This window comes from Chanodichthys erythropterus, chromosome 17, assembly GCF_024489055.1.
Source record: "Chanodichthys erythropterus isolate Z2021 chromosome 17, ASM2448905v1, whole genome shotgun sequence".
Taxonomy (NCBI): Eukaryota; Metazoa; Chordata; class Actinopteri; order Cypriniformes; family Xenocyprididae; genus Chanodichthys; species Chanodichthys erythropterus.
The window spans coordinates 27,660,947-27,676,091 of record NC_090237.1 but is presented as its reverse complement, the minus strand read 5'-3'; the positions used below and the strand labels follow the sequence as shown (position 1 = coordinate 27,676,091).

The window sequence follows — 15,145 nt, the reverse complement described above, 5'->3', positions numbered from 1 at the left end:
ACGAACAAAAACTGCCTAACGGCTGACCGTCAGCTTGGTGTGTTCCTGCCTTTTAAAGACCGAAGAAAAACCTGACTAATGCAACAGTGTCTTCAAGAACTGTGCGTCAGAAACTGGGAGAAGTAAGACTCAGGAACAGGTGACTTAGTGAAAATTGATGGCATCATGGATAAGAAATTATAGCACAACATTGTGTTGAGGCATGGAGTACTGGAAGTCGTCTTATTGGCCTGGATTTATTTTCCAAGAGGACAATGACCCTAAACATTCTTCAAACTATTCCGGGAATCTGCTGGAACACTGAAAATGATGGACTGGCTCCTTCAAAGTCTGGACCTCAACCCGATCGAGAAAATTTGGGGGAGTTGGAAAATAAACTGGACAGATCTATTGTACATTCAAAGGAAAGCCTTTGGCTTTGAGTTGCAGAAGGCAGGGGATGACATTAGTGTTGAAGTTTTCAGGAAATATATTGACACTATGCCAGAGAGATGTGCTACTGTAATTGCTGCAAAAGGTGGACATACCAAATATTAAAGTTAAAAGTGGATAAAAACAATATGACTCACTTCATCAGATATTTGTTGTGCTCAGAGCAACCATCTGCATGCTTCATGAACATTATATATATATAACCATGATAATGCATACATATGCAATTATCCATTGTGTAGAAAAAAAAAAAAAAAAGAAAGAATCCTAGAATGCCCACAAAGGCTAAATTCTGCAGAGGAAGATAAGACTAGCCATGGCTATAGACCTTTGTCCTGTGTTTATAAGTATAGATTTTCCTAAAGAAGAAAAATCTTTATCCATTGTCTAGAATCACTCAAAATTCTAAATGATTTTTCTTGGTGGTGTCACCAGAGAGTCAAACCATGTCTCGGCTTTCCATTATGTGGCATATAATAATAATAAAAAAAGAGAGAAAACAACGATTTTCAGCAGACAATCAAATATTCAGTTGTGGAAAATGAATTCTGTGTAAAATCTGTTGCTGTGTGTGGCGAGAGAACCAAGGAGGCCCCTAAGGAGTGTTCAGTATATAAAATAAAGTGAATAGACTATGCAGTATTTATTATGCATGAGCATAAATGTTACAAAACTGGTCGCTGTGGAGACTGCTGCATTCAGTGTCGACAAGGGTACCAGGGTCCCTCAACATACAAACAGACTGAAAGAACAAGACTTGAATAAGAAAAGAAAAAATGGCAGTGTTGTTCTAGATGTAGTCCATTAGTAAGGCCGTGTCCTGTGGAAGCACCCTTCTGTAGCTCCATTAAAGCTTATTAAATGCTCGCCAATTGCTGAATATGACGAGGTGAAAGGACAGAGGGTGGCCGTGAGATGCAGTGCCACGTTGCAAGTGTTCCTCTGCGTTTTTACAGTCAGCAGTTTGCTCGTCATCTCATCTCATTTCTGTTCACTCATCCTCCCTCGTATCACTCCTCCAGTGCTGTCAGGTTGTTAAGAAACCATCAGAATGAGGGGAATGTGTGTAGGGGAGCCCCACCGGCATTTCTTCACCAGAGTTGGTGAACGTCTTCAGAGAAGAACCTCCAGATGAGGCGAGACAAAGGCGAGCGGTGAAGCTCAACAGGTAAGCTGCGTTCTCTCACATGCAAGTGATTTATCATGCTCAAAGACACCTTCGCTCTTATTTTTTATACGTTTCCTCTTTTTCCCATCTCTCCTTTGGCTTTAAGAAGACAAGTATGAGTGAGGAGACAGAGGCTTAAAAGAAGGCCGTTGTCTCACTCTCTCTCTCCCTTGTCAGTTTTAAGTTGACTTCTGTGTCAAGGGGATGCATGAGGGAGAGACGAAAGTATTTCTGTGTGGAAGCTGCGATACTAAGTTAAAACGGTATGACAAAGAGTCAAAACAAAGAGCATTTTAACAGTGCTGCTGCCTCAGGAAGCTAAAAGTGGTTGAAATCCATTAGTGGCCTTAAAATTCTTCCCTTTTACCAGCGTAATCCTGGAATCTGTTGAAGATTCCCTGTCTGAGTAGTATTGTGTTCTTTGCAGTGTTCATATTTGTCACCAAGATTTCAAGATGCAATTTTCAGCAGATGTTGAAATTTAACAGATGTTTTCATAATTTCATAATTCCACAGTAAAGACATCAACAGCGAACTAGCAAGGGAGTCTCGAGAGAAGCCAAGTTATCCTGGTGTATTTTTCTGTTGATATGAAAAATAGTCTCAATTTAGCAACATGGCGGGTGTATTATGATGTTATAATGAACTATATGCCTTTCTCCACTGACTGGGTTGTTCAAAGCGTTTGTAAGGATACTGACTGTTAGAAGGCAGCTGTCTGACTCTGACATGGCAAACTTGAACATGGTTTGTGTAACATTAGCAACACATTATGAGCTGTTTGATAACATAGTTAAGCAGAAGGCTAATCATATTAATTACTGTCATGTTTCCGACATTGTAAAGAGCGATACCATTGTGCTGTGTTTAGTTCAGTAAATTGACCAAGTGGATTTCTGAGCTGGCGCGAGCAAGTGGAGGCGGGGCTAATTTACATATTCATTGATCCACGTGTACTAAATGAAGCAGGGTTTAGAGTTACATTCAAACTGTTTTAAGGCATGAAGAAAAAACAGGAAAAAATATTTAAATATGTATTAAAGATGACTTTTAAGGGATAAAATTATTGACTATAGAGGGACTTTAAGATATTTTTGATGAAAATATAGACTGCAACGCTATTAATTACCCTCATGTGGAAATTGGTAATTGCATTGCTTTGGGGGATCATAAAGCTCTCGGATTTCATCAAAAAATACCTTAATTTGTGTTCCGAAGATGAACGAAGGTCGTACAGGAGTGAAACGACATGAGGGTGAGTAATTAATGACATAATTTAAATTTTTGGGTGAACTAACCCTTCTTTCAGCACTGATAATAATCATAAATGTTTCTTGAGCAGCAAATCAGCATTTTAAAATGATTTCTGAGGGATTAATGACACTGAAGACTGGAGTAATGGCTTGGTAAAAGTTGGAGTAATGGTAAAAAATTATCACAGGAATAAATTACATTTTAAAATATATTTAAATAGAAAACAATTATTTTACAATATTACTTATTAGTTTTTTTCACTATTATTGATCAAATTCATGCATCCTGAGTGAGTATAAGAAACTTCTTTCAAAAATTCTACTGACCCCAAACTTTTGAATGGTAGTGTGTATGTATACATCTATAGGTATAACTGAGCTCTGCCAACTTAGGAGATGCTGGTTATGATATATAAATTTGCGAAAACATCTGCATGTCCCAGTTGGAGAGCAGAGAGCCGATCTCATTTTCTGCACATTGGGAAATTTCATGCTGTTTTTGCATCAAATAGGTCCAGGCTTGGTTTGTTTGATGATGTAATAAGGGGAGAGAGAAAAGAAAAAAAAAAAAAAAAAAAAAAACATTAAAATGTACCTGCAAGGGTCACTGTCTGTGATGCCTCTCCAGCCCAGCCAGAAACCCTACCGGGTTTGTATCTAGAGGGAATCAAATAACATATCTTTCAACTTTCACTCTTGTGAAGACACAAGGATACTGACAAGGACATATATGAGATGTAAACAAATTACAACACAAGCATCACTTGTCACTGAGCACAGTGACATCCATGACAGCGTGCAGGAATCGTATTGACATGCCAATTATTACACACACACACACACACACACACACACACACACACACACACACACACACACACACACACACACACACACACACACACACACACACACACACGTTTGTTTTTGTGAATTGTGGGGACTTTCCATAGGCCGCAATGCATTTTATACTGTACAAACCGTAATTTCTATCCCCCTACCCTACCCCTAACCCTAAACCTAACCATCACAGGAACCTGTGCACACCTTTATATTCTCACAAAAACATCATTTAGTATTATTATTAATTAATTTACATTTATAAAATATATTACAATATAAAAATATTAAAAACGCCAACGTTTTTTACTGGAAAAAAATTGGGCGATTAATTAGTTATTTTTTTAATCTATTGACAGCACTTCATGGCAACAATATACATTTTTTTTTTTTTTTTTTTTGACCTGCATATCATGTGTGGGGCTCGGTACAAGTCAGTGCAGCACTCCATGGGAATTTTCCTAGCCCACCACCTTCCCCAGCACCACCTGCCTAGATTTCCTTGGAGGCTTTACCTTCTTTCCTTGCAGCAGCTCTCATATCCTATTAACTGTATTTATGTGCAGGTTTCGGCAGTAGCCTTCATATATAAATACACTGATCAGGCATAATATTATGAGCACTGACAGGTGAAGTAAATAACACTGATTATCTCTTCATCACGGCACCTGTTAGTGGGTGGGATATATTGGGCACCAAGTGAACATTTTGTCTTCAAAGTTGATGTGTTAGAAGCAGGAAAAATGGGCAAGCGTAAGGATTTGAGTGAGTTTTACAAGAGCCAAATTGTGATGGCTAGACGATGGGTCAGAGCATCTCCAAAACTGCAGCTCTTGTGGGATGTTCCTGGACTGCAGTGGTCAGTATCTATCAAAAGTGGTCCAAGGAAGGAACAGTGGTGAACAGGCGACCGGGTCATGGGCAGCCAAGGCTCACTGATGCACGTGGGGAGCGAAGGCTGGCCTGTGTGGTTCGATCCAACAGATGAGCTCCTGTAGCTCAAATTGCTCAAGAAGTTAATGCTGGTTCTGATAGAAAGGTGTCAGAATACACAGTGCATCGCAGTTTGTTGTGTATGAGGCTGCATAGCTGCAGAGCAGTCAGGGTGTCCATGCTGACCCCTGTCCACCGCCAAAAGCAAAAACAGTGGGCACGTGAGCATCAGAACTGGACCACGGAGCAATAGAAGAAGGTGGCCTGGTCTGATGAATCACATTTTCTTTTACATCACATGGATGGCCGGTTGTGTGTGCGTCACTTAACTGGGGAACACATGGCACCAGGATGCACTATGGGAAGAAGGCAAGCCGGCGGAGGCAGTGTGATGCTTTGGGCAATGTTCTGCTGGGAAACCTTGAGTCCTGCCATCCATGTGGATGTTACTTTGACACGTACCACCTACCTAAGCACTGTTGCAGACCATGTACACCCTTTCATGGAAACGGTATTCCCTGGTGGCTGTGGCCTCTTTCAGCAGGATAATGCGCCCTGCACAAAGCAAAAATGGTTCAGGAATGGTTTGAGGAGCACAAGAAAGAGTTTGAGATATTGACTTGGCCTCCAAATTCCCCAGATCTCAATACAATTGAGCATCTGTGAGGTGTTGAACAAACACAATATTAGGAAGGTGGTCATAATGTTATGCCTGATCTGTGTGTGTGTGTGTGTGTGTGTGTGTGTGTACAACTGTTTCCGTTTCTATGCCAAACCTTTTCTAATTTTCCATTAATTTTAGTCCATTATATTTCTCTGTTCTTTTCATAGTTCTTTTCACACCTGGAAATTATCTTGATTAATTTTAAATTAAACCCAATTTTTTTTAACTTTCCTTGTCTGTTCAGGTAAATTTGACACCACTGCTGCTGTACCACAACTTGACAAGATGTGGAGACGGCAACAACAACAAAAAATTAATTAATTAATTATTTTCCTTTTCCTTATGTTTATGTTTCCCTGCAGTTAAGGCACTTGTTTTTCTTTGGAGACAGAGAAGGGAGGTTAGACAGGCCTGAAGAACATCTCATTAAAGACCTGGACAGCAACCGCTGAGTCATTCAGAAGAGCTCTAGACTCCAGTTATAACTCCAAACCTTTATCACATCTCCCTGACTGAGCTCCGACACCTTCCTCAGACGCACAAAAATAAGGTTTGTGTCAAAAAGAAAAGAAGAGAGAAGTTAATTTTCCAAACGAGCAGTGACTAGCACAGCAGTGAAGTCGGAACACAAAACTGTGAGTTTCTCTTTTGATTAGTTCACGACACACTTGGGGAACATTAGACTAAGATTATTAAAATGTTAGCAAAAATCAGAGCACATCCATGTCCATTACGACTCTTTTTATAGGGGTGTGAGCCCAAGTAAAGTAATAATAATCATACTCGCATAGTTTTCTGTGTTATTAGTGAACGAGTAGCTATTTGAAATCATGAATAATGGAATAAATCTTAATTCTTGTCCTATGAATTTGATATCTGGGATTTCATTAGCTAGCAAATACTCTAGTTAAACTTGATGTTTAGCTTAAGAGGTCAAAGGTTACTCAATACACTGTGAAGGAATGTAGCGGGAAAGGTGTGATTTTACTAACCTGTAGCCCATAGTAACTTTTGGGTCATTTCACAGACATGTCCATCATATAGACTTACATATATGTTCTTGTACATGTTTTGTCTTCATTCATTCAATCTATATAATAATAATAATAAAAAAAAAGTGTAAGGGTTTCTCTCTATAATAAAAGTATTAATTTCTTTCTTTCTTTCAAAAAAAAAAAAAATAGTGTATTATAACAGTGCACCATTTGTATAAAAGTATTTAAAAATGTGAATTAAAGTAATGAAATATTCCATAAAGCTTTTATAATATCATAATCATTCTTTCAAGAAGTAAAATCTTCAAGAACAAGTTAAAGTCTGCTCTTTTTTTCACTATTTTTTGTTTGTTGGAAGGAGATGCTTTGAAATATCAAGCTGTTTTCATGATTTTGTATAGTATTTGTATATTCATAAACATTTCTGCATTGAAGCACCTTGTAGTTCTACAACCTTGAGCATTGCATTAAACTACAAAAGTAACAGTTACTTCTGAAGGCATAAATATATTCAAGAAATAGCTTGAGATGACACAATGCAATCCTACAAAAAGAAAAAAAAAAAAGTACCCATTCATAGTACTCAAGTATATGCAAAAAATGCTTTCCCAAAGTCCCAAAGTAGAAAGTGCCCCATACAAAATAAGAGTAGTCTTTTTACAGGGTCGCTGCACGGGAGCTTGTGCCCCAGTACTGATGAAAGGCTAAAAACGTCTCTATAGGTGCATGTGACGAAAGAAGACAGAGAAAATGAAGGGATATGATTAAAGAACGTCTAAATACAGCGTGTGTACACTCCGACTGAAAGCCCTCCATCCATTCATGGTTGTGAGGAGGGAGATTGCAGTCGGCACATTCACATTTTGGCGTCTGGGACTGTTTGCGGGCACAGAGGATAATTGAGTGTGAGTTAATTCCTATCAAAGCCCATTGGACTGCAACTAATGGACCGAAGGAGATGCCTCAAGGAGCCAGCGCTTTCAATTTCTTTTGTTTATTTAGATGGGGAAATGTTTAGTTTTTAATTAAGTAAATCACTATTATTTGTTCCAGTGTGGTTGGTAATTTAAAGAGATTGCAACCTGACTTGAAATGCAAGCGCTATTGGCTTTGAGAGAGAGATAGGGAGTACTGGAGGAGGCTAAAGCGTGGCGTAATGGCCGTGAACCCGAGAGAGCTCTTTCCATGCAGTATAGAAACACTCCCTGGGCTTCACTTTGAAGTGTTCCTAAGGTTCTCTCTGAAAACTTGAACTTATTCAAAGGGGGTGCTTCAATGGACTGTGAAGGTAAAAAAAAAAAAGAGAGAAAAAAATCAAGAGGAGCCATTGTAATTTCCTAGACCTTCTTAAGTGTGGTAACTGTGTGTATGTGTGTGTGTGTGTGTGTGTGTTTACATATGTACCTATCTGTCTTATTTTTACAGATTTTTTTGTTGGTGTGTGATCGGAGGTGATGGATTTCTTATTTTCACTCGTACTCTCAAGTGCCTGGGTTTTTCTTCTTGTGGATTTCAAAGGTACAGTGTGAAACAGAAAGGTCAAATACAGCTATTTTGTGTTCATTATATGGATGTATTTACATGATCATACAAAGGTATTTATTCTAAACTGTATAATGAAACCCGCAAGTCATTATACAAATCACCATGTGTACTGGTATCTTCGGATGAGACGTTAAACCGAAGTCCTGACTCTCTGTGGTCGTTAAAAATCTCAGAATGTCCTTCGAAAAGAGTAGGGGTGTGACCCTGGCATCCTGGCCAAATTCGCCCATTGGCCTCTGTCAGTCATGGCTTCCTAATCATCCCCACACAGGAAAATCCCCAGAGTTAAATCAACTCTGGTCAGAGTACACATGGTCCCTCTCTAAATAGTGTTAAAATAACACTAAATCATTTTTAAGCAAATTTGCATGCGAAATTTTTGCACGTTAAAAAATAAATTCGACCTCACATTATGTCAATCACGTTTGCACACTGCCTCCGAAACTTTCGTCCGTCAAAAAAATATTCGGATCAGGTTCGATTTTCTGCGTTTTTCACATTCGTGGCACGCATTTTGAGAGACGTTTTGACAATTCAGAGCCACCGTACGCGAAAGCAAAAATCTCGAATGGCCATCTGACAAGTTGATCCACGTTGCCTACAATTAAGTGATGATTGAGTATTAGTGATGAACACCTGCTGTTAACAAGCAGAATCACTGAAAAAAAGAGAAATGCAATAACTAAAACTAAATTCAGCCACAGCTGAAATCAACTTGAAATCAACTGAAGATAAAAGACATTAAATCTCTCAAGATCTGATTGTGAACTCCACAAACAGCATTACCAGCTTCAATTATTACTAACCAGATTGACTTTATTTTCACACATCTACAGCAGTCTACAGTAGTTTTTTTTTTTTTTTTTTTTTGTCAAGAAAAAAAATAAAATAAAAAAAATATACCACCATTATGGAGATCAGTGTTTCCTTAAGTTGGGCTCTTGACCCTTGACTTTGTATATTAGATTTTTCATATGCATATGTTGTTGTAAAGCAGTGAGGTCAGTGCGTTACAGTGAGCAGATATTAGCTGTTTTATATGATGAAATAGTCGTTGTGAGATGGCCTGATTGCATCCAAAGCAACTAATTGTATGTTTTGTCATTTATACAATTTGGTTTTGCATTACCAACCCTGTGAAACTGCAGCATGAGAAGAAAGTGTTGCAGCAAACAGATATCTAGAATAATTTTAAAATTAATAATTTCTACTATATTGTTTAGACACACAGACATCAAGAATCAGCATATGAATCTCATCAATGGTGATAAAAAAAATAAATAAATTTTAAAAAAAAATTTCACGCTGCAATGCATGCTGGGTATCACCATAGGACAAAACTCCCATCATGCACTGCAGTATGAATAATTATTGTCACCACTGTTGAGGATTGTATGCTACTGTATGTTTTCATGTCTAAACCTTTCATGTCTAAACCTTAATTTTCAATAATAATAATTATTATTATTATTATTATTATTATTTTTACCATGTCCATAGCTTTGTCATTAACAACATGTTCCAGTACAATCATCTGCCAAAGTTACCATGTGAACAGAATAAATATAATCAAAGCATAAGTGTATTTGTGTAAGGGTACAAAAAAATAAAATAAAAATAAATGGGGTATTATTATTATTATTATTATTATTATTGTTGCTGAGGTTTCACTTTTCACCAAAAAAATCTATATAAAACCCCCCCCAAAAAAAACAAAAAAAAAACAATCATTTAATCCAATTTTAAAAATCAGTGTAAAGATCTCGTATGTATCTTACAATTTTTCTCAATCGATTTGACACATTTCTCCAAACTCAGGTCACTGTTCTCAAAACAGTTAAAACAGTGATCTGAACACTTTGTAATTGTCCTAAACAGGTTTATTTCTCAGTTCTTTTCATAGTCACACCTGGAAATTATCTTGATTAATTTTAAATTGAAGCCATTTTTTTGTTACCTTTCATTTCTGTTCGGGTAAATTTGACACCACTGTTGCTGTACAACAACTTGACAAGACGTGAAAAAAAAAGAGAGAGAGAGAATAGTTCCTTCATTTCATGCAAATTATAAATCACATGCATCATTTTCTCAAAAATACTGCATAAAATTCTCAAAAGTAGTTCATACAGCCAACCAAAATGTTAATATATCAGACAAAAACAATTGTAGCTCTTTTTATTGGTATTACAAACAATCACAGCCATTTGTGCACTATTTTTCCAATGGTTATTTGTTAAATTCTCAGTTTCACTTGGAATGTTCTCAATTTGCACCAAATAAATATCTGCTGAGTTAGTAATACACAATACAGGAAATGCAAAAATCCTAATTGTTTACACAGCTATTTAAATTACAAATTCTATAAAAAGGGAAAGAAAAATGACAAAAAAAGAGAAGAAGAATGGGAAAAGGAAGACATGTAAGAGTGAGAGGTTTCTGGAGAGGATAGAGTAACAGTGGAAGAGGTAGAAAGAGATGAGGGGAAAGGAATATATGGTTTAGGAAGAGTAGATGGAGCAAGAAGAAGGCTGAGGATATAGGAAGAGAAGATGGAGGAGTAGAGGTAGAAGAGATGGTAGAGTGGAGGGCAATGGTATTAAAGAGCAAGAGAATAAAATATGAGAAGACATGGACAGAGGAGGGAAAGGGGAAAGAAAGGTGTAAGAGGAGGGAGGAGAGGTAGAAGGATAGAGTACAGATGGGCTTCAAATTGAATTAGAGCCAACCTAATTGGCCATGTCATAAATGATGGTCTTTCCTTGAGAGAAGCTGGACAAAGATTTAAGCACAATATAAACATTGAACAACCGTCAATGTACCTGAACAACAAGTGATGCAATCCACTGGTATCCACTGTCTTGGGTCCGCACAACACAGAAAGGCTCCTAAATTTTTTAAACGTCTTCAATGAAATCCACTTTCCACAGGATGATCAGGAGCAAATTTTGAAAAATTGTGTAGTTGTGTGGGACAATATCAACATCCAATTTCTCCATTAAGCGCGGGTGCAGAAGTGGTTTGAGCATCGCCCACATTTCAGGATGGTGTTCCTTCCAGCATATTCTTCTCTTGGAGATGAAAAGTATATGATTGCAACCCCTACAACCAAGTAAGCCTTCAAATGATGGAAGAGGCCTGTGGAGAAGTTGAGGCACAAGGATGGATCCAGCATTCACGGCTCTCGAAAATAGAGATGTTGACATCTCGAGTTGACAGTTTGACCAAGGCTCCATTACTAATTCTAAAACGTCAGTTTAGAACTAGTAATTAAGGATTGTTGAGTACCTCCATTGAAACTTTATTTTCCACGTTGTGGAACAGAACATCACCATATAACACATAACACATAAATACACATAAGAATAAACATGCAATTCATAGTAAATAACAAAAATAAAAAATAAAAAAAAAATAAAAAAATTGCTTGAGCGAGCATTACCTGTGTCTGATATAACATTCATTCTTCAGGTCGATGACCATAATATTATATCCATATTATGAAAAAATTGTTTGAATGTCCGCTGAGGAAAGTAATCTTTGTATTTGTTCTTTTTACGGTTAATTTTCCATAACAGCGCTAAACAATGTCCGTTGTTTACAAAAGTCCCTTTCAATTTAAAGTCTCTTGCCACTGATTCATTCACTCGTAAAGTTTTTCGCCTTCTAAAGTCGTATTAATGTAATTTTCACTCAATCCATATTACGCACTAATGGTCCCTTTCCCAATACCAAACAACATATTATTTATATAAAATATTTATTGAACAACAATATTTAAATTGACAATAGCCATTAAAAATGACAATAGGAAATAAACAGAATTGTACAAAAGCCGTGCTCTGCAGGAGGCAAGTTAAATATAGCCTTAATATTAAATTATTAAATTTAACAGCCCAATTCGATTTCAGGAAGAAATAATAGATAATACCAGAGACTGCCCGTTTTATGTATCCAAAATGAATTATATCACGTTTAACCAATATAAGAGCCATGCAGCGGCAAATCCCAAAAACACTGGATGAGATGAAGCTGTTCTTGGCAGGTACACGAGCACTGAACGGCTGCTGACGGCCTGGAGCTCACATCTCCAAAAATGTCTATACAAATTTTAAAATAGGCGCTATAATTAAATATGAGTCACATATTTCAGGTCTAAACAACCAAATTCTCACCTAAAAAAAAAACTCTTACAATTAAATTATCCCATTACAAAATAACAGTAGTATCTATAAAAATATGGTGGGTTTGCTCGTCCGCCATGTCACTCGCAGGGAGAATGCTGAAAGCAGACTGATTCAAATGGTGATATGGTTCCCATGGTTATACTGGTAGAATATCGCATGGCAAAAGACCTCTCAGTCAGTCAGATTCGAGAATGGGGAATTAATCACATGCGTTAACGCATTAACATTGACAGCCCTAATATATATATTAGGGCTGTCAATGTTAACGTGTTAACGCATGTGGTTAATTCAAAATCCTTAACGCATAAAAATACTTTAACGCATATTTAACACAAACAAATTACGGAAGCATGTGAAATTGCGTCATAACGTAATTTACATCATTCAATTAGATAATCTTAAAGTCCATGCTGATTAAATCAGAGATGGCAGAGAGAATTATTCATTCCAGTGTCTGTTTTGCTTTAAAACACAAAGGGCCCTATAATACACCTGGCGCAATGTGACGCAAGGCGCAGCACAAGTGTGTTTGCTAGTTGCGTTTTCCTGTTCAGCGCCACGTCCTTAAATTAGTAAATGCATTTGTGCCAGTTAGTGCGCCCATGGGCGTGCTGTTCTAAAAAAGAGGTGTGTTCAGGTGCATTGCCGGCGCAGACTGCGCCATAGACCAACTCAAACCTGGACTAAAGTCTAAAGTCAATGGCGCAATATTTTTTTGTTAGAGCGCGTTGGTAGAAACTGCGCCTCTTGGCGCGTCCACAGTGCGCGTTGACTTTGCTTATTACACACAGGGATGCGCATCACACAAACATGCCAAATATTAAAAACAAAAAGGATTACAGTGTAAAAGAATATTATTGTGTAGGCTACATAAATATAAAAATGTAGTGATGAATAGTCATTGCGTGTATTAGAATTAGGCTACCTGTTTTCAATTCAGCCTATTAATAGTTATAATGATGAACGAAATTGGCTAATTAATTGAACAATCGTGCCAATACACACACATATATATTAACTGACTTTAACTTTGCACACGAGCAGATCGGTTTCTTCGCTTGGAAAGCGTTCAGCTTTTCCACCAACAAATTCCGCCATGTAAATAGCAATCCGTCATGGCGCGAGCGCATCTCGCTCTTAAAGGGAATGGGAGATGACACTCTGATTGGTTTATTGAACATTACGCCCATTACTCAATAAGAGAATAGGGAAAGCCCATTTCAAAAATGCGCCCCGGCGCACGGACCGTTTTTCTGTCGTTAAAATAGCAAAAGTGGATTTGGACACGCCCTGAGTGCACCTGCGCCATGCGCTTTACACTTTGAATTTAGATTGTTAAAATAGGGCCCAAACTCTCTGTCATTTTCATGATCACCAGTTGGAGTCCCCTGGTTAGCCACCAGAGGGCACTCCACCCCGGACTACGGTTTAGTGATGGGAAGTTCGGTTCTTTTCCGCGAACCGGTTCTTTCGGAGAGTTCGATTCAATAAACCGGTTGAAAAAAATGGTTCACCGGTTCTTTTACGCTCCGACGTAATGGGTCGTCTATCATGGGTCGGGTTGAAAAAACAAGTGATTCAAATATATAAAGTTAGTAATCATAACATCAGTCAACTAAAACATAATCTGAAGTATTTCTTACAATTTAGTTTTGCATCTAAAGCATCCAAACGCATATACAGGCAGTGATGTGCAAACAAAGTTTTACAGTTATAAAGTGAATAAATTAGTCTTCATCAGCGCAGAAACCATGATCCTCTTATATTATGATTAAATAAACTTACGTTTCGCCAGATTGGCCCCTCATTCGAGGCCTCTCATAGCATCAGTTGTCCTAGTTAACCGGTGCTGTGATGTTACTGTTCGGTAGCTTTAGATCACACGCTGAATCACGCATACGCAGTATCATTAGCTCACCGGTTCTCAAATCGGACATGTCCGAAAGAAGCGGTTCTTCGGTTGTGTACTGATAATCCGAAAACCGCTGCAACCGATTCTACCCGAGAACGAGATTGAGTTTAGAGAACCGCGAGAGCGATTCAAAAGAATCTGCTCTCGCTGTAGTTTGATTACGTAATTTTTTATCTTTATATCACCTTGTTTAGAAATTAAAGCTGTCCATATGAAACAAATAAATGTTTAGTTTGATAAATCTAATTGTTTTCAATCTTTAAAAAAAAAAATAACTTGAAAGCACAACTGCACACTTTACTATATTGCTTTTTAAATAATATTAATATAGAAAAATGAATTTGTAGAACTATATCTGAACATTAATTTGATCTGTGTACAAAATATTATGTTCATGTTGGCATGTAGTTTATTATGTATGGTATTATGTACAGTATTTTATGCTATTAATCTACTATGGTGTATTTGGAAAAGCACAATAAATGTTATATTTTCAGTATGTTTTATATTATCACACTGTCCGATGTTCAACAAAACTTGACTAACGTGCTTTTCGTTCACTTGAAAAGTTAAACGCATGCGCAGTATCATCAGCTCACCGGTTCTCAAATCGGATATGTCCGAAAGAAGCGGTTCTCGTTTGTGTACTGATGATCCGAAAACCGTTGCAACCGGTTCTTGACTCGAGAACGAGAACGGTGACAGGCCGTGTATGTTCGTTCGTGTGCGCCGCACACGCGCACTCATATCAGCTGCTCTGCTGCTCGTGCTCATCATCATCAGTTCTCTCTTTACAACAGGTTAAGTCACTGTACTGTTGGAGTAACTGAATAACTCCGAGTGGTAGTGTCAGGCACGTCAAAAAGTGAGTAACTTTAGTAATTTGTGGATTAATGTTTGCTTACTGGAGATGCGAACTGTTTGGAACGATTCAGACCGATTTGGTGAACTGGTTCAACCGGTTCACTGAAAAGAACCGGTTAAAAAGAATGATTCGTTCGTGAACCGGACATCACTACTATGGTTACACTTATAGAACTTAATTTCCTATGATCCCTTTGTCCTGGACTCATTATCTATGTTCATTATCTTCTGTTCATTGCACAGCTGTTTTGATTTGTGTAATTAGTTTCTGCCTATTTAGTCATGGTTTGTTTCAGTCTGTTTGATCGTGGTTTTGTAGTTGTTAGATGCATTTCTGAGCATTCTGTTTCATTTC

General features: G+C 37.7%; 1 protein-coding gene across 4 annotated transcripts in view; it reads left to right on the top strand.

Annotated features, from left to right (window-relative positions):
- The first annotated feature begins 1,468 nt into the window (after positions 1-1,468).
- nphs1 (NPHS1 adhesion molecule, nephrin) overlaps positions 1,469-15,145 on the top strand; it is a 119,153-nt gene continuing 105,476 nt past the window's right edge. For 2 of the 4 annotated variants that reach the window (XM_067365600.1, XM_067365598.1), the window contains exons 1-3: positions 1,469-1,600; positions 5,653-5,840; positions 7,711-7,803. In XM_067365600.1, the coding sequence (XP_067221701.1) occupies positions 7,740-7,803 (64 nt within the window). In that variant the 5' untranslated portion in view covers positions 1,469-1,600; positions 5,653-5,840; positions 7,711-7,739. Of the gene's footprint in view, positions 1,601-5,652; positions 5,926-7,710; positions 7,804-15,145 lie in introns of all 4 variants that reach the window. The other 2 variants (XM_067365599.1, XM_067365601.1) reach the window with 2 other exon arrangements.